Here is a 19,970-nt window from a genome sequence, read left to right as displayed (position 1 = left end):
CAGGAAAGTTCATCAGATATATCCAATTAACTCCAAAATAACCAGTTGTTGGCTCAAGTAGTACAGCACCAGCTTTGCATAAGAAAGCTATGAGATAGAATCTAGGCTCTGAGTTCAAGCCCCAGTACTAGCACACACTAAAACAAAAGGTAATTACTAAGAATAAGTGTTGTCACCACTGTGGAATCTGGCAATGCACTGAAGTTGCCCTTTGAGACACTTCACCTGTCTGGTGGTGGCATAGAGCTGGAAATATAAGCTGATGTATTAAAAGAAGATGGCACAAGAAAATGACTACCCTTTCCTTCTGTAAATGCAACCTTTGCATTATTTTAGGAAGTCTATATTAGGGTATGCTGACTATGTCGCAAGTGAAAAGGGGTCTCAAAGAAGAGGTAAGTATGAATCCCATACATCCTAGGTATGGCTGGCAGCAACCTCACCCAACTAGCTGCCTGAAGAAGAATTTTGCCTGGTCTTGTCTCAAATGCTCTCCCTTTATCTTCTTTGGCCCTCCACCCTATGCAAACATTAGGGCATAAAGGAGATAGTTTCCTGGGACTGGGTGGTCATGGTGTTAAGAATTGCTGTTGACTCAATGACACAGAAAAGTAGTGACAAGACCACATGACACCCATGAGCTTTCACCATCTTGCATATAACTGAAGACACATTGGGCTTCCTGAGCAACTTCTTAGAAAGGGGTGACATGAAGAATGGAAGGTAGCGTCTCTGTTCTATTGTGGCACAGATCCAGCCAGAGCACATCCTCCAAGTGCTCCCTTGCTTACACAAGGACTGATTCATTTGCACAAAAGACAAGAAGCTATTACTTAATCTTCACTTTGATTTCTGGTACTGCTGCTCAAGCCAAGACAAAACAGGGAGATCACCCTAAGTCTTCAGTCTTAACTTTTAATTGCTTTTCTTCACTGTGATATTCCTAGTATGTAAAGTAATGCCCAAACCATAGTATACACTCAATAGATATTTGCTGGTGATTGAACCAAGAAATAAATAAAGAAGCAATGAAGCAAACTAGATGGATTGTTGGATTAAGGTTAGATTTTGGTGGTACTTCCGAGATGAGTCAAGGAAGTACCACTAAAGAATGAGTTTGAACAAGAAAGTACAGCCCAAATCAACTGGTCTTTTGGTTAGTCTTTTATGACTGCCAAGCCCAATACTTTCACAGACGCTTAGGAAAAAAAAATAAAATTTAGTAACCTAAGATATCCTCAGTAACAGATCTGAAGAATGTGTTTTCCAATATTTGATTCCTTAGCTTGACAGTGTCTCTTGAAATACTCTGTTCTGGGCAATGAAAATGTGAATCTTTGTTGGTTTGTTTTGCAGTTTGCAAATGACTTACAGAGCTCTTCTGGCAGAGTTTCTGGTTTTCCTTTTGCAAATAAACAAAAGGCCATTTCTCTCTTATGACTTAAGTGGGAGAGCCTGTGATCACCTGTCATGGTTTTGGATGGAGGAGGAAAGGCAAGACAAGTAGAAAGAAGGAGAAAAATGGGAACATGCAGAGTATGAAAGCGGAGTGGGGAAGAAAGCAGAAAAGAGGCAAAGATAAATCGGGTATGGAAAATGAGAGTGTCAAAGAGACCAAATGGCTGAAGACGCTGTAATCAATACGATCCCAGACACCCTGGATGAGGATAGCTGAACTCGCCATGTTTGGCTGGCTGGCCCTCCCCCATCCTCCCACTCTACCCTGTGGCCTGGCTCCTTGTGATTTGGAAAGACAGACTCTCCCCTCCTTCTAGGCAAGCCTTCATGGAGCTGAGCCACCCCTGCTAGCCTGACCTAGATCTGTCAACTGATCAATTATTTCTCCCATAGAAGAGGAAGGAAAATGCAAGGAAGAAAGTAAGAGGAAAAGAGGGAGGAAAAAAGAAATGGAAAAAGCTGAGAATAGGGGTGAAAGCAGGAAGAGAGGAAGGCCTCGGGGAGAGAGAAAGCTGGGGAGTGGAGAAATTTCTGTATTTATTGGCAGAAATAGTAAGAATAGGCTTAACCCAGAAGGTTGCATAAGGAAATAAATAAGTAAGAAAAGAGACAAAAAAGCCCTCAAAGTTTTCTGACAAATATCATAATTGAAGCAAACAATATCTATTTGGTGGCACTAGGGATTGAACTCATTGCCTAGCCAAGTGCTCAGCTGCTTGCGCCACACTCTCAGTTTTTATCTTGACTTTTCAAATAAGGTCTCATGTCAACTTTGCCCTGGCCAGGTTCAGCCTGAGATCCTCAGAGCTTCTTGTATAGCTGGGACCACATGGACATACCAGTATATCAAGCTTGTTGGTGGAGATAGTCTTCCTAAGTTTTTGCCTCAGCTGGCTTCAAACTGTGATGCTCTTTATCTCTACCTCCCATGTAACAGCATTGACCCAGAGGACATTTCTTTTTCCTAACTTCTCTTAATCCCACTTCCACCTTCTACTTCCCCATTGAAACTCCAACCTCTTGTTCCCCTGCTTCTCAAAGGCTCCTTTGAGCTATGGCTCCTGCAGGTATTGTCATATCCACTACAAATAGATGGGGGAGCCGGATGCTGGTGGCTCACACCTGTAATCCTAGCTACTCAGGAGGCTGAGATCTGAGGATCATGTTTCAAAGCTAACCTGGGCAGGAAAGTCCATGAGACTCTTATCTCCAATAAACCACTAGAAAACCAGAAGTGGCACTGAGGCTCAAGCAGTAGAGAGCTCGCCCAGGCCCAGAGTTCAAGCCCCACGACCGACATAAAAAGGGGGGAGGGGATGGTGGAAAGTGTCAGGGCTTGTGAAGTGTTCTCCCTGCAAGCTCCACTTGTTCCTCCCCTCTGTGTTCTCCAAAAAAATGACATCTACCACCAGGAGTCAGGATCCACTGGCATGAACCTCTGAGACGACACTGTGACCAGCCTGTAAACCATCACCTACCTTCTGTTTGCATGTTTTCCTTTTTTATGTTTAATTTGTTTTTATTGAATTTCAAATGACTTTAGACATAAAGTAAACATGTAACAAGCCAATAGAGCAGAAAGGAAGTAAGCGCCATAAATACAACTGGTCTCAGCATGGAATTCCACTTAGCACCACATGTTTGGAGTGTTACAAGCATTAATGAGTCCTTACAACACCCAGGGGAGTCGCTCCCCGGCCTGGCGGCCAGGTAGGGAGACAAGCTCAAAGAGAGGAAGATTTCCTCCTATAGAAAACATAGGCAAATAGGAGCTCAGATACATACAGATACAGACCTCTGCTGAGGCTCGGTAGAGGGCAAGTTTTGTTTCCTAGTTGGTGGACAGAAATGAGCTATATGCTTCAAACCACATAATCTCAGAGAAGAACCAAATCCCAGGCTTTCTGATCCTGGCAAAGGGTATATACCATGACTGGTCAGCAAGAACACTGGGAATCTCTCTAGCATGCAGAGTCACATGACACGCATTGGTTCATACCTCCTGCCTCTCCTTGGAATATGGTGAGGGCTCATTGCTTCCCAAGGGATAGGCCATGGCAAAAGCCAGTAATAGCAGCATGTCTGACCCATTCATGACACTTGACCAGAGCAGCATGGGGCACCGAGCTTCTTCTCTGTCAGGGTACATGCAAGAAGAACCCCAGAGAATGCCAGAATGCACCTCCTCCAGGGACCCAAGAGAGACATTTGAAAGACATTGTTCAAGATGCCTTCATTAATACCTGGAAAATAGGAAAAGCTGACCAAGAAAGAATGGAAGCTAGCCACCAGTGACTCAGAACTATAATCCTAGCTACAGGAGCCTGAGATCCAGAGGATCACAGTTTGAAAGCAGTTAAGACAGAAAAGTCTACAAAGACTCCATCTCCAAAAGCAATCAGCAAAAATCCAAGTTGGAGATATGGCTCAAGTGGTAGCAAGCAAGCCAACAAGTGCCAACACCTGGCACCAACAAAAAGAAAAAAAGAAATGGCACCAGAATGAGGCTGCACACCGGGTAGCTAAAGCTGCAATTCCAAGAATGGCCTTTATGCAACACAGCCCACTGCTCTTGGCTGGCACTGCCCTGTACCTTTGAATAAATGCTGATATGACCAGCGAGGTGTTGTCCAGACTGGAAGGATGGAGGCAGGCTTCATGTGTAATACCCTGTATACCTGGCCATAAATAGGCCCCACGGGCAGCCGTAAGCATGACAGTCAAGTACCACTGTTTTCCTGGTGTGTTCTAGCCATGCTTCCAAGTACCCGCAGTGCCCACATGAGGCCCCAGATCCTACCATCCCTAACTTATTACCCCAGTTTGCTGGTGAGCACGGTTACAGTGTCATCTGTCTCTCACCCATCTCAGAACCATCTCTCAGCTTGGGCTACTACATGACTGCCCATCCTTTTACCATTTGAAACTGGAACTTAGCCCACTTGCACAGAGCCCATGAATGTCCTCCACAATGAGGAGAATGTGAACTTAGTCTCCTCTCTCTTGTCCTCTGGCCTGTGTCTCTACGGACTACACCAGTAGATGTAGGGTGTGTGCTATAAAGGGAGGCTAGAGAAATGGGGGTAAAAAAAAGAGGCACCAGAGAAATCTAACCAAGCTAATTGGAAAGTGTTAGAGGTGTGACAAGGAACAATAAGTCCCAGGAAGGAGGAGGGTCCACACGATTTCTAGAAAAAGAAAAGCCACTGCATACACAGCCATGCCTTTCAGAGAATCTCCTGATAGATGGTGGGCAGTGTGCTGAAAAGGACAGCTCCTGTTCCTGGGAGAGAGGTGCCCCTACTTAATCAACCCCAGTGAATCTCAGGGCCAGAGCCCCAGGGAGCTAATCACCCCCTCCCTGCAGCTGCAGCCGCACTAATCAGCGCTGATACCCGGCACAAATTCCCTCCTGCTCTAAGCTGGATCATGGTTGCTAGTTACGTGGGGAGGGAGGAGAGCAAGGCAGGGAAGGGGCCCCTATTCCACCCTGCTAGCACCACATAACCTCTTCAAGAGCTAGGAAACCCAGGAAGTAGCAGCCCTAGGAAGAGTCAGTTTAAAACAAAAACAGAGGAGAAGAAAAAAATTGCACTGGAATGTGTGCTGCATTCTAACTAGTCCCGTGGGTCAATGCAATAGGGGTGGATTATCGCAGGCGAGACCCGGGCTGCCTCAATAATTCTGTAAGTTTGATAAGAGATAGCTGGCACACTCCACTTCCTTCCTGTGAAAGAGAAAACAGACATCATCTTTGCTGTGTCCAACTGCCATGTGGTATTGTGGGGGCAGGGGTGTGGGGGGGGGAGAGGGTTGTTCTGGGGAGGTTTAGCTGCCTTAAAATTGGGCAGCCTTATTCTATCATGACACATTGAAGCCCATTTAGAGCCGACTGGATGTGGCCAGCACAAATAAAGCTACCATTCTCCTTAGGAAATTCAAGATTTGATGGAATGGACCCAGGTCTGAGACACCCTTGATCCTCTCCCTTCCCCCATTCTAAGAGAGAAACACAACAGAAATTTACATCTCTACTTCTATATGCAGCAACAACTCAGAGTGCGAGCAAATACTATGCTTCCCTGAATTAATTTCTGATACAAAAAAAAAAAGATCACAGAGTATGCTAATTTATATGTAAATTAAGTTTGGCCCTGGGGCTCCTGGCTTGCAGGTAGGGGCTGTGGAGGGTAGAATCTTGGTCATTGCCTCCAGATTGATTTTATAAGAAGTGGATTCTGGGACAGATGGCAATTATCCAGCAATTATTGAGGAGTTGGGACATTTCTTCTCCCTCCCTGGGACCCCCCTCACTCCATGCCTTAATGGTCCTGAAGTCAGTGTCCCCACAACCAATGTTAGGGCTCTAGTCTTACCGCAAGCATCCCTGTGCACTTGGAATAAGCTAGAGTACACACAGACATACACACAGAGAGACACACACACACACGTACATGCATACTCTGATGCCTGCTCTACATTATGTAAGAGAAGTCAACCAAGGATGCCTCTAAGTTGACTCTTTTCACTCCTACACCACGGGTGACTCCAGGAGAGAGCCAAGAAAGCCAGAGGCAGATGCCCCTTGGGATTGAGCGCAGTAGGGAACAATTCACGAGTGTCCCTGCGAGATCCTCCACCCTGGACTTCCTTGTCATCCACAGACTTCCTCTGTCCCCCATTCCTTCCTTCTTGAGCCCCCAGCCAAGGTGCACACACCTTCAATTCTTCCCAGACTGCTCTCTCTACCTTAAGGAGGACAGTGGCAGTCCCTAAAGGCTGAGCTCAGACAGAAGCCAGTAGGACTCCAGTTCAGAACAGGACACGATGCTGAGTTCTCTCTATTGCAGTGGGAAAAGCAAAGTGGGTGGGACCCCCATCCATTCCTTTCTACCAGAAAGAACTTTCCTCAGGGAATACAACTGCATAGGACTGAGGCTTGCCTCTCTTCCTCCCCCCTCCAGCCTTCCCTCCCTGCCTTCTCTTCCTTTTGCTTTTTCTCTTTCCCTTCTTCCTATCCTTAGCCTATCCTCTCTTCCTGGAGAGTCCTCTAGGACCACACAGGGAAAGTTTTTCTGCCTGTTTCAACCCCTGTGAGTTCAGGCACCTTTAATTTGAAAAAGATAAACTACTAAAGCCTGTAAATACAGGATGGGTGTGAATGAGCAGGTGAGCGTTAATTCTGCTGCTGGAATGAAAGGGAGGGCGAGGGCAAGGGTGGGTGGACCACACAGTGCAGCAAATTGACTCAAGGTAGAGAAGATTCCCAATGCACCTGAGCCCAGCTTTGCAAACATTTCATCTCACAGTGGCCAAGGAGTTAGGCTGGCTCCTGGCTCAGAACCCCAGCCCCCAGCTTTGCTTCCCAGACAGAAAATTAGCATTCGATTCTTCCTGCTCCTCTCTCTTTTCAACTTAGAAAAGCTTTCCTGACTTTCAGAGCCTGGGCTGCGCCTGTACTCTCTTTCATCTGCAACTTCCACCCCCTAGCCCGACCCCTTACCACCACCACAAACAGACCCCCAAACACATTCAAAACTAACCCAGTTGGTCACCACCCACCACCATCATCACAGGAAATCCATTCAGTCCTTGAAGCCAGATCACTGACCACTACCTTCTAAGAGGCACCTGATTCTTTTCCAGCCTGCATTTTCCTCTTGATTGCTCCTTGCTTTGCAAGTTCCCTGGCCGATATTTAAAGTTTCTTCTTGCAATTTCTTCCCCAGTAGTATAAGCAGCGCATTTTCAAGACCACTACCCTCCCCATCCATCAGTAATTTGCCCCTGCATTCATATATGCTGTTGCTGTGTAAATGTGAAAAAAAAATGGACAGAAAGCCAGGGAGCCAGCACATAGCTAGGGAGGAGAAGAATAGCAGACACATTTTACTTATGCATATACATTCCCCGATTTCATTCCGGTAGCAGCTAGAATCCAATCAATATTCTCACAGCCTGGTCGGGAGAATGAAGTCCCAGCCATGCTGTTTAAATGCTCTCTCGCTTCCACCTGCAAAACCTAGCAGCAGAGCCCACTCTCGGACTCTGCGAATCGTCTCTAAAGCACCCTGTTACAAATCCCGAGTCTACCATAGGCAAATCAATACCGAGCTCTTACCTTGGAAGAGAAACAGAGCGGCCAGCCCCGCGAAGATTCCCCAAGAGAGAGAATTGTGCATTCTTGCCTGGATGGTTTTCATGATTCTTTTCTTCTTCTTCTTCTTCTTTTTCTTCTTTTTTGTCAGGTTCGGGCTTTTTTTTCTTTCCTTTTTTTTTTTCTTCCTAGATAGACTGCGTTGTCCTCAAGCTCATCCAAAGAGATTTTAATCCAGTGTGTTTGCTGAAGGACACCACAAGGAAGCCGAGGGTGTGAGAGAGTCTGACTTCTCCGTAATTATCTCCACTCATACTCTGGCACTGAGGCACATTGTACAATCTGGCCCTGGACAGCCCTCCTACAAGCAGCAATCATTGGTTCTAATCCAAGGATTGACAGAGCTACAACACATGCCGCGCGGGCACACACACACACACACACACACACACACACACATACACACACATACACACACTCAGGAATCATTTACTGGGCAAATCAGGCTAGCTGATTAAAGAGACAGGAGCCTGGAGAGATAGAATGATAAATGCCACTTTGCCCCTTTTCTATTACTTTCATTTTTTAAACTGACAGGCTCAGAGCCCGAAGCATCAGAAACCCTCCCCGCCCCCCCCACCCCCTCCAGCATTCCCTGGCCTCCTGAACTTAGATTCCCTTGCTCTGGAAAAATCCCCCAGCCAGCAAAAGGCTTACGGGGAAAATCTTAAAGGGACATTTTCGTGCTCTGTGAAACTTGCACGGATGAGTCAAATTCCATTTGTTTGGATCCTATTTTTTTTCTCAGATGGTAATATCATTCAGTGACAGCTTTCTTTTTCTCTCCTTCTCATCAACCTTTCCACTTTAGTCACTTTGAGAATAATAAATAACTTTCTATTTTCCCTTCCTGTCACTCCTGCTTCAGAATACCTGCTTCACTCTTATTTTTCATTCACTTTATTTATATCTAAGTCATCCATGTGTATACGATACTATGAAAATGAATGGAGTTTCTGCGATTTGAGAAGTTCCTGAGTCTCAATATAGAGAACTAGCTCCCAAAGACAGCCAAGTCTGTGTTTATTCCATATGCCTCATTTGACATTCACTGAAAAGAACAAAGTATCTGTATTTCAAACTGAAACAAAGCTGACCAGAGCTAGACATATAGAAGGACTTTCTGGATGTCGATTCGGTTTGTGGTTATCATATGTTCTGAGTGTTGCAGACATTCATCTCCATGGTGATAGGTAAGAATGACAACCGATAGACATAGATACAATGATTATTTTTTCAGAGACTTAACTCCAGGATTTGGAAGTGGACAACTCTCACTGTTGACTTCCTCCTATGGCAAACAAGTGATATGATATAAACACAAATGCGGGAACTGAGCCCCTCACAAAACCTTCCCAACATGGGCCTGACAAACCCATACATGACTCACTTCCACACACATTTTAAAATATGCTTCCAGATGAATCTCCAGCACCAAGTGCTATACTTCCTTTTGATCCCTATAAAAATAATATATATGTATAAGTACACCCATATATGCGTACATACATACACACAGGTATATATGTGTGTACATATAGGTATATATGCAAACATATATGTAAAATGTATGTGTATATAAAATATACATGTCTGCATATATGCACATGTGTGCATGTATTTATAATCATGCATATATGTATTTATAGAGTTTCTATATGAATTTATGTTTATAATAATATGTAAACAATATATTTAATTTAATATATATTTAAATAATATATTTGTATAAGTATATAAATAGATAATAGATAAACAATATATACACATGTGTATATATACAATATAAATATATACTTATTATTTACATATGTTTCTATTACAGTATGCTTTAATATTTTGTTTGTGTTGGTTGTGGGGCTTGAACTCAGGTCCTGGGTGCTGTCTATAAGCTTTTTTGTAGTCAAGTCTAATGCTTTACCACTTTGAGCCACAGTGCCACTTCTGATTTATTAGTTGGAGATAAAGGTCTCATGGGGACTTTTCTGCCCAGGCTGGCTTCAAACTGTGGTCCTCAAATCTCAGCCTCATGAATAGCTAGGATTACAGGCATGAGCCACCTGTGTCTGGCAATATTTATTTTTATATTTAAATATATATTATATGTATACATAGGACCAGCATACCGATTGTTTATATTTACAGTCAAACTGATGAAATTTAAGCATCATTGTAATTTTAAAACTGATTATGAGGCACTCTTGATCTTGGGTCATTGTGAATCTGACCAGCTCCTGCAGTGGTGTTCAATATGATGACCTCCATAGCAAAGGTCCTAAGGCCCGAGACCTACCCAGTTCCTTATTGTAGGTCTATGTAAATGGAGTGTCTGAGGGTAGAACCATTTCCCTTGGTCTGTGAGCTGTGGCCTCTTCTCTGCAAAATCAGATAGCCAGTGTGATTTCTAAAGCCTTTTGCAACAGTAAATATGCTTTATGTTAACTATTTTTTTATCCCTTTTCTTCTGCTATTAAGTTCTAGTTCATAGGTGCATCAGTACAACCTTGATATTGTTAGCTCCCAATGGATAAGAATCTTATTTATAGGTGGGTTTTTTTGTACAGTGCTCAACATGGTAATTTGTGTGATTTCAGTGCTTTGGAATGATTATGATAGCTGGTGACTGCAGTTCAGAATGGACAGAAGGATGATTTCTTCCAATGACTACTCTACTTCTTTCCAAAATGATGACAAAGGCCAGGTCACAAGTAGAGACACTAATGTCCACTGATGGCTTCCTTGCAAACTACAAGGAATCCATAGTTACCTCTTCTTATTATGCTGTGGTATGTGTTAAAATGGAACGAAACTGGTCAAGGCTGGCGGTATTTTGAGCATTTGCTTGGTTCCAGTGTATACTTGGCATTCACATGTGTTTTTTCTCACCAGTCCCTCACAAGCTATGAAATGTGGCCATTGTTACACCCATGTTATAAACATGGAAATATGTTTCACTGAGGGGAAAAACAAAACAAACAAACAAACAAAAAATAACAACAACTTGTCCATAGCCACATGTCCCCCCTTTTCAATACTGGTGTTTGAATTCAGGCCTTATACTTACTCAGCTTGCTTACTCAGCTGGTGCTGTACCGTGTGAACCATGTTTCTAGCTCTGATTTTTGCTATTTTGGAGGTGGAGTCTTGCAGTCTTTCAGATCTCCATATCCTGAGCAGTTAAGATGAAGCACTAGCACCCAGAGAATTTCTTCCTTCTCTCCCTCTCTCCCTCCCTCCTTTCCTTCCTTCCTTCCTTCCTTCCTTCCTTCCTTCCTTCCTTCCTTCCTTCCTTCCTTCTTCCTTCCTTGTTTAAACTCAGATTGTGCTCCTTTATGCTCATTATGCTCTGCCATTTGAGCCAGACCTCCAGTCTCCAAAGAACTTTTAAAGAATGAAGTTAAGGCTTAGTATTTGTCACCTCAGATCAACCTCAAATATTCTATTCTATGATAAACAGCCTGAGGGACTCAAATAGATAACTGACATTCTTACATATAATTTTTTGCAATGCATGTGAGTGTGTGTGTGGGGGGGATAATACTGGTGTGTGAACTCAACAACTGCTAAACAGTTGTTCTACCAATGGAGCCACATCCACAGCCCTTGTGGGAAACAAACCAGATAAACACTACATTACAGAAACCCTTCTTATTTTCAGTCATTGTTTTCTTTAGGTTGTTGCTGCTGCTGCTGTTTATTTGTTTGTGTTTGAGCAGAACTGGGGTTTTTAATATGGGTTTCTCATTTTCTAGGCAGGTACTTTACTGTTGAACTGGGCCTCCAGCCTGTTTTGCACTGGTTATTTTAAGATAAGGTCTTGTTTTCGTTTTTGTTTTGTTTTTTGCCTGAGTACACACCTGGACCAAAATCTGACCATTTTATACTTTCCAGGCTAGCTGGAGATCTCAGAGGACAGCATGCTCAGCTTCTTTCATTGAGATAGAGTCTAGAGAATTTTGGTGTCTGGGCATTGATCCTCCATATCTCAGCCTCCTGAGTGTCTAGGATTACAGACATGAACCACCTACTCTTGTAAACTTGCTTAGGTTGGCCTTGAAATTTTTTCTTGATATCTGTCTTTCTTCTATAATCTCTGATTATAGAAGTGAATCACTGTCCTTGACTTCTACAATTAGGATTTCTTGACTTTACTTGGGGGCATCTTCACTTAGCAAGCATCCTACATATGTCTCCCATATCATTGGAACCATTATATTCAATCTAAGGATTAAGATGAGATCTTATTTACTTTTTACCTGGGCTGTCCTTAAATTGTGATCCTCTTGATCTCAGCCTCCTAAGTAGCTAGGTTTACAGGCATCAACAACAGCACATGGCTTCCACATTTTTTTACTTTTAGTGGTATTTAAGATTACAAATTAACAAGTATAGTGAAACAATACAGGTATCAATATAGAAAATATAGGAAGACTCATGTACTATTTTTAGTATTGAGTTGCCAATGATTGGTGCATATAATTTTATGACACAGCTATGCTAGATGACTATTTTCTATGATTGTTTTCTAAAGCTCTTTGGTGGAAGGCATTCTGATATACCTTGTGATGTTGAAACTATGGGATTATAAGCACAGGGGGAAACATCGCAGGTAGAGGATTCTACAAATTAAGAATGAGAATTGGAGGCATCTTAGGTCAATTTGAGGTCTCAGAAACCTATCTGAGATACTCAGTCTTAAAAAAAGTGTCATTTTGAAATAAAATAAATTGGAAACTATCACAGTGCCTAATCCTTAGTAACTCATTTGATCACACAGATATATATGGCTGACACAGGACTGCATACTGGTCAGACACCAATGGGCTCTGGTTGTGACTTACTGAATGAGTACATGGATTGGGCTGTGTATCCCTGGGTTCAAATCTCAGCTCTGTCCTCTACAGGCAATGGAAGCTGAATGGACTAACCTCATTCCACCTCTGAAATGGGGCTGGCAATTACACCGCCACTCAACCATCATCAAGCTTCACAGCCATCAACTAATCTTCATTTATTTTGCAATTTTCACCAAATTGAGACTGATGTGGTACACCCCATGTGTCACGTGGGAGAAGCTATCTGGGACTGGAGACTAAGCCTCTGGATGCAGTAGTTTCAGAAGGATGCTTTGTGCATGAAGTGAGGCAGAACACACCCTCTGGGATTGCAGAGCTGCGTCTAATTAGGTCTGAGTGCTACTAAATGCTCCAGTATCCAGAGAGCTACATCTCCTTCCATGCTTGAATTTACCACAGTAGCCTTCAAGTTTCTCAAACACGCAAACTGCACCCTGCCTGGAGAAGGAGTTGTCTTATCTGTTCTGTTATTGAGATTACCTTGGTGTCACCAGTATAGGCTTGTGAGGTCATGTGACTGTGCTATGCTGTTATCACTGTAGATGAAAAAGTAGAACCTGGGCTATTTGAAGAATTTTGCCCCTTCCAGGCCCAAGCTTTACCCAGAGAAAAGATTCACACTGATGAAATCAGCATCCGCATTTCTGTCTTCCATGTGAGTCTTCAGGTTCATCAGGCTAAGACTGTCTCTGTGGCTGCCTTTAGCTTGGTCCTTCTGCTTTGGGGTAGCTGGTGGCTATGGTTAGGTTCTTCTAGAGGTGAGCCATGAATAATGAGCATCTGTTTGAGGGAAGCTGTTGCTGGAAAGGGATCCTCTGAAGGCTCAATTCTTTACTCAACAATCAGAGCCAAGAGTGCTTTTCTTTGTCAGATGTAAGGCCTTACGTTGCCCCCCATCCCCACGTTAGTCAGATTCATGCTATGCACCATTTCCTTCTCACGTCATGGGTCAGCTATTCAGCAAAGGAGAGTGAATAGCCCTGAGACAAAATTAATGTCAGGAAAAGGCCCTCACCTTCTAGGCAGAATGGCATTTTCTTGCTATCCGCACTTCTTGAAATTGAGAGAACTCTCCTATAGACAATGTCTTGGCTATCTGCAGATAAAGAAGGAAGGGGGGCCAACTATGAGGAAAGGGAAGCAGATGAGGTCTTTAACTTCTGAGGAGAGGGCAGCCAGGATTGCATTTCATAAACCTTTCATCATCGGGAGCTTAACATTCCCCCCAGTGTGCGATGAGCTGGGACAAATAGGGATTGATTCTCTGTAAACTGCCCCCATGCACACCTGTCACCTTACCCAGTGGCAGACAATAAGCCCAAGAAGGTCACTGTGGGACCTGACTGGCTTGCTGTCCAAATCCCAGCTGAACTCTGACAGCAGCCCCAGGAGAAGGACGAACAATCACCCGGTGTGGTGGGCTAGCTGGAAGATGGGATTCAGAAGACCACAAAGAGGAGGAGGTAGGGGTGTGTGTGTGTGTGTGTGTGTGTGTGTGTGTGTGTGTGTGTGTGTGTGTGTTGCATGTCAGGGAGGCAGGAAGGAGTGAGCAGGCAGTGTTTTTATTTCTCTCAGCATTATGGAAAGAACTGCGGGAGCTTAAATCTAAAGAGCAGCGCTGAAATCATGTTCAGGACTTAACAAAAGCTGCGGCTCTGCTCTGCCGTCCACCTGCTGGGGCCTGCCTCTACCGAGGCTTGGTGCCTTGGGTGAGCTCACAAACCCTGATGCTTGGAAGAGCCCTGGTTCCAAGGGAGTGTGGAGCTGGCCTTCCCTTCACACATCTGGGGCTGAACCAGGGTCAGCTTGGACTTACAATGTCACTTCAGGGAGGGCAAAGCTATGGCATAGATCAGGCAGACTTCTGCCATTTCTATGGAGTCTTCCTAGCCAGGGGCAGCCAGGGTGGCTACCTTGCATGAGATTCCTACACATGTCCACTTTTCACATTAATAGCACTGGTCAAGGTACAGGTCATATGTGCGTTACAAAACAACAAGTTTATGATTTATTAATTGTTTCCCTGAAATGGTATTAAAATGTAACTCTTAGCACAGAGCTGAAGAACACAGACATAAATCTAGTTCTACAAAGGAAAATTTTTCTAATGAGTTAATCAACTAGTCTTAATTTCTATATATCATCTTGGAGGCTCAAAACCCTTTAAGGCAGTAGTAAAATAGAAAAATTTGAGATCTCAGGATGAGCTCTGGTGGCTCAAGCCTGTAATTCTGGCTACTCAGGAAGCTGATATTTAAGAATTGTGGTTTGAAACAAACCTGGTCAGAAAAGTCCATGAGACCCGTATCTCCAATAAACTACTCAGAAAAATTCAGAAGTGGTGCTGTGACTCAAAGAGGTAGAGCACTAGCCTTAAGTACAAGAAACTCAGCAACAGCACCCAGGCCCTGAGATCAAGTTCCAGAACTTCCAATTTGAGATCACAACTGTGAAGATATAGATTTGATTCTCTGTGTAAGCTTCAGTTTTGTGATGCGCAACACTCTAATCCCTCCCATCCTTACAATGGACATCATAATATGAACGTCATTACCTTCACAGTAGTGGGATCTTTTGAATGAGGATTGTGAATAACTCAGTACAGTAACTACCACATACTTTCATGGCTTCTATAATATATTGAGAACTATTTGTGGATGTTGTGTTCTTGATGTAGAAGTGAGTACAGGATCTTGGCTCAACCAATCCATTTCTTCCCTGAGAGTTTTATAGGGGCTTTGGGAAAAGGGGTGCCTCACTTAAAGGGAAAATCTTTCCTAATAGGTAAGGACTGTCTACAAGAAAACAAAATCAACAAAGGTAAATAAAATCCAAAAGAGAGAACATCATTGTAGGTACAACAAAGTCTTGCTTGAGTTAGACACATGTACCTGAGTCCTTGATCCCTTATTTGCTTAATTTGGTTTGAGTTGGGTTTCTGTTCCTTGTAACTAAAAGGGTCTAGATGAAATGGTTCATGTGGAGGAGGCATGGCGGGGGGGGGGGGGCGCAGGGGGGGGGGGGGGGGGTGAAGGGGGGAGAGAAGGTGTGAGCATCAGCTCACTGATTCCTTATAAATGTCCAGATGTTGTCCGTAGCTTTCAGAAGAAAGGATACCTTGGGTAAAGATAAAGATGTCTGAGGCCCTGTATGTAAAACCAAACTCAAATTAAGTAGCCAGTACTGTTATCAAATTGAAATGAAAATAATAACACCGTTTTTTTAAATGAAAAATAAAGTTGCTGACAGAATCACAATGTCCTACCTCCTCCTCATTCTCTAAAAGCTGAGATGAGATGGGTAAGCTACTCTTTTTTATCTTCTGTGCTGGAAATCAAACCCAGGGCCTTATACAGGGCAAGCAAATGGTCTGACTGATTATACCCCAGCCTAACTGCTATTTTTTTATTAATAACTTTTTTTTATTGTGAAAATACCATACAGAGGGGTTGCAATTACATGAGCAAGGTAATGAGTACATTTCTTTTTTATTGTGAAAATATCGTACAGAGGGGTTACAGTTACATGGGCAAGGTAACGAGTACATTTCTTATCAAGCATTGTTGCCTCCTCCTTTGTTTCCCCTTACCATCCCTTTCCATCTCCTGCCCCCCCCAACTGCTATTTAATGAACATTTCTGTGTGTACATTCTCTGTGTGTTCCTTATCTGTCCCTAGCAGGTGAATACTTTATTTTTAATCTGTACTTTAAGAGATTATCTACCATTCATGGTTGTAATGGTAATAACTGGTCATGATTTCTCAAAGAGAAAAGACCAAGGCAGCCCCAGGCAGAAAGACATCATGCTTATTTTGCTTTGCACAAAAGAAGGCGACACTTACTCAGAGTGAAGGGAATGGCATGGCAAAGGATTGGAGGTGAACATGGAGCAGAGTGGGCGTTAATGTGATTCCATTTGGATGGATCGGAAGTTACATGCTGAGAGTACTGAGAGCTCATGTAGGTTGGGCCTAAACACAGGACTCTGAATGTCTAAGGTTTGGACTGCATTTGAAACACATCATTGCTGTAGATTCTATGGAAAAGAATGAAATCAATACAAATGGATACCTCTGAAGTTCCAAAAGGTGACACGAATAGTAAATCAAGTCACTCAGCAGAGAAGGAGTCTCTGGAGCTCTGGGTTGGGGTAGCTACCCACCCTGTGTCTCCCTTAGTCCCAATGGCAGATGGTGGAAACTGGACTTCAAGCCTACAATTCTTGAGCCCTGAGCAGGTCCCAAGGACAAGGAGGTCTGCACGTAAGGTTCCTAGTTGCTTCTCCAGCAGTTGACCAGAATACAGTAAAGGCAGGGAATCAATCTCAGACTCAAAGAAAATTGGAAAGATTTTGGAATTCCTTGGGAAGATCCAGTCTAAGAATCCTGTGTCAGATAAAAAGCCAGCCTAGCTGGTATCCAGTTGCTCTTGCCTAAAATCCAAGCTACTCAGGAGGCTGCGCTCTAAGGATCAGCCTTTGAAGCCAGCCCAGGCAGGAAAGTCCATGCGACTCTTATCTCCAATTAATCACCAGAAAACCAGAAGTGGAGATATGGCTCAAAGTAGTAAAGTTGTAGCCTTGAGTGGAAAATGCTCAGTGACAGAGTCCAGGCCCTGAGTTCAAACTCCACTACCAGAAAAAAAAAGCCAGCCTGTTGGTCATGTTTGCTTTTATATTCATTTATTTCCACTCACACATCTACTTTGAAGACTTCCTTGAGAGGAACAGTCTCATTTGGGTATAGACTCATGTATTTCTCAATTACTTGGACTCAGACTATCTAAAAGTATACTGAGCTCCACCAACACAATTTGAGAGAAGACTATGAGAGGGGCAGAGCTTAGGAGCCCTTCTGTCAACATTCCATGTTCTACGGTTGGAGGCCTGGCTCAGTTGGTAGAGCACCAACCAATGAGTGAAAGTGTCAGGTACCTAGTGCAAGTTCTGGTCTTGGACTTAAATAACAATAACAATATTCCATGTTGTGATTTATATTGAGACGTGGTATATGGAACAAGGCAAATACCTGCTTAGGTTTACACCAGCAGTATGGGAACGAGAATCAACCTCTCTCATTTCATGTCTAGTGCTATTTCTTCTATACTAGAATGTGCCTGAGTGTCTTAGTTCCAACTTTTATTATACAGACACCTATAAACTCTTCCCATCTCCACGCAAGAAATCCACTATGCGGGGCGCTGGTGGCTCACGCCTGTAATCCTAGCTACTCAGGAGGCTGAGATCTAAGGATCGCGGTTCAAAGCCAGCCCGGGAAGGAAAGTCTGTGAGACTCTTATCTCCAATAAACCACTAGAAAACTGGAAGTGGTGCTGTGGCTCAAGTGGTAGAGTGCTTTCCTTGAGCTGAAGAGCGCAGGGAGAGCGCCCAAGCTCAGAGTTCAAGCCCCATGTCCTACCAAAAAAAAAGAAAGAAAGAAAAGAAAAAAGAAATCCACTATGATTTCCTAATTTACCCAAACTTTCATTCTGTAATAAAATGGGACCATACCTAGAAGGGCTGAAGACGGGGAGCTGTAGACTCATGGACAGCTCAGGTTGAAGGAGATTCAGGTCCTTTATGAAACACAAATGGTAAGAGAAAAGGTAATAATGAGAACAGAATATATGGAGTATGGGGAAAGAGAAGAGACCTAATAGTCATTACTCGAATTAGCCTTCTTAGTCAATCCAAATAACAGTTTTTCAGAAAGGACACAGGAGATCTAGCTGACTTACTCATGTGCTGCCCCACCAGCAGCTACATGAACGGAGGGGCATAAAATTCTTTGAGAAAGGTATCAATAGATTTTTTAATAAGAGCTGACTAGCCTAGACAGGAATAGCTATTCATCATAGACATTTGACTGATTCTAACCCACAGACGGACACAGAAGAGACATATAAGGGCTTAAAATCAAATCATGTGTCCTATTGAAGAATAATGGTAATTTCTATTATATATATGCTTTTTAATTTCTGAGTGAATTAAGTACCTATAAAAGGTATTGAGTTAGCAGCCTAGGAAGCAAAAGTTTCTGATTTATGCCCAGCAAGAAAAGAGAAAGTTGCCTGAATCTCTTCTGAGTTTCCTGAACCATCTAAGACTTGTGATCCACTGTCCTCTGAGCAGGCGTTTCTCACCCTTCTGCATGGGTTTTGGATTACATATCTATGTAATCCAAATAGTAGGAAATTCTGTAAGAGAATATTGCATCTATGGCAAGCACAATCTTCTATATTACAGACAAATGCATAACATAAGCACGTGTACAGTATTCCCTAAGTTATCTTTCTATTTTCCAACTACATTTGTGTATTTTGTTAACATCTCATAAAATATTTGTCCAGTAATGCTTGTACCATCATTTGCTTTAGAATGAGCGGCTGGAGTACAAAAATATGATAGCATGGTAGAGCTGGAAGTTATCTCAGACAAGTAATAGGACTAATAGGACTCAATTGCCTGATTTTCAGTGAAGACAGAAGCTACCAATCCAAAAGGCCAAGGTAGTTGTGGGGTGGGGTTGTAACCCTGCTATACTACTATCTGCCCTCTTCCTACTGTTCACATTGGTTTACTTGGCCTTCTATAGAGCCAAAGAATGTACAGAGATAAGGAAACAAGGGTTTTAAAAGAACATTAATAAAAAGAGTATCTTATGAAAAGGGAATGTCTATCAAGATCAATTAGGACTCTGGAGGCAGAGTAGCTAGTATGACCACGAAGGTGAGGCAGAGCTGGCCTCTCCCGGATCTCCAGGAGCACATGGCTTTTACTTACAGCATCCTTAAGCTGCCTGAGCTTGGGTTGCCTCACAAACTGGGGGAGGAGAAACAACCTCACAGGATTAGATGTGGTGCATGTGTAAAGCCATCGGTTCTCAGCAGGCTCAGAGTATTTATTAGGTCACCTGCTAAAGGAACATTTTTTTTTCAATCAGGTAGAGAAATATGATCATTTGATGTGTAGGATTTTTTTCTTTTTAAGAAAATGAAATATTGATTTTCTTTTCACATTACAATTTTGATTTCTACTGGCTCTAATGTTGATTTTTCACTTTTAGTTGGTTTAATTAAGAGGTGATTTTAAAAAATTAATAGATGAGTTGGGTTTTACTATATCTTCATCTTACATTATCCACGAAGAGTTTCCAGAAATACCAAAATACACGGGCACTAAAATGTAGGAGGAAAAGCAAATCCAGGGGAGATGTTGTTCCCTTCATCTATTCAGTTCAAAAGGGAATTTTATGCATGGAAGAAGGGGACATTCTGGGGTCTTCAGCACACAACATCCTACCACTGTTAACAGCACTGTACACCCACTCAGACACGGCTCATGCCTTCCCCAGCAATCCAGAAATACCACCATAAAGTTGCAAAGGCTGCTGTGGGAGAAAAGTGGCTTTAGCAAGTATGTTTATGTTTGATGTTATTAGAAATGAAATGCTTGTAGAAATGTCACTGCACAAGTAAGGCACTTACAAGGGGCAAGAAG

The 19,970-nt window shown here is 43.0% G+C and overlaps 1 protein-coding gene across 1 annotated transcript in view; it reads right to left on the bottom strand.

The window, feature by feature from the left end:
- Ntm (neurotrimin) overlaps positions 1-8,009 on the bottom strand; it is a 1,030,143-nt gene extending 1,022,134 nt beyond the window's left edge. Inside the window, exon 1 of the mRNA XM_013009574.1 lies at positions 7,580-8,009. Coding sequence (XP_012865028.1) covers positions 7,580-7,661 — 82 coding nt within the window. The 5' untranslated portion in view covers positions 7,662-8,009. The remainder of the gene's footprint in view (positions 1-7,579) is intronic.
- Positions 8,010-19,970: the final 11,961 nt, after the last annotated feature.

The sequence above is a fragment of the Dipodomys ordii genome, unplaced genomic scaffold (assembly GCF_000151885.1).
Source record: "Dipodomys ordii isolate 6190 unplaced genomic scaffold, Dord_2.0 Scaffold10, whole genome shotgun sequence".
In the NCBI taxonomy this organism is placed as follows: Eukaryota; Metazoa; Chordata; class Mammalia; order Rodentia; family Heteromyidae; genus Dipodomys; species Dipodomys ordii.
Note: the sequence above shows the minus strand (reverse complement) of the source record. Positions and strands in the feature narration are given on the sequence as shown.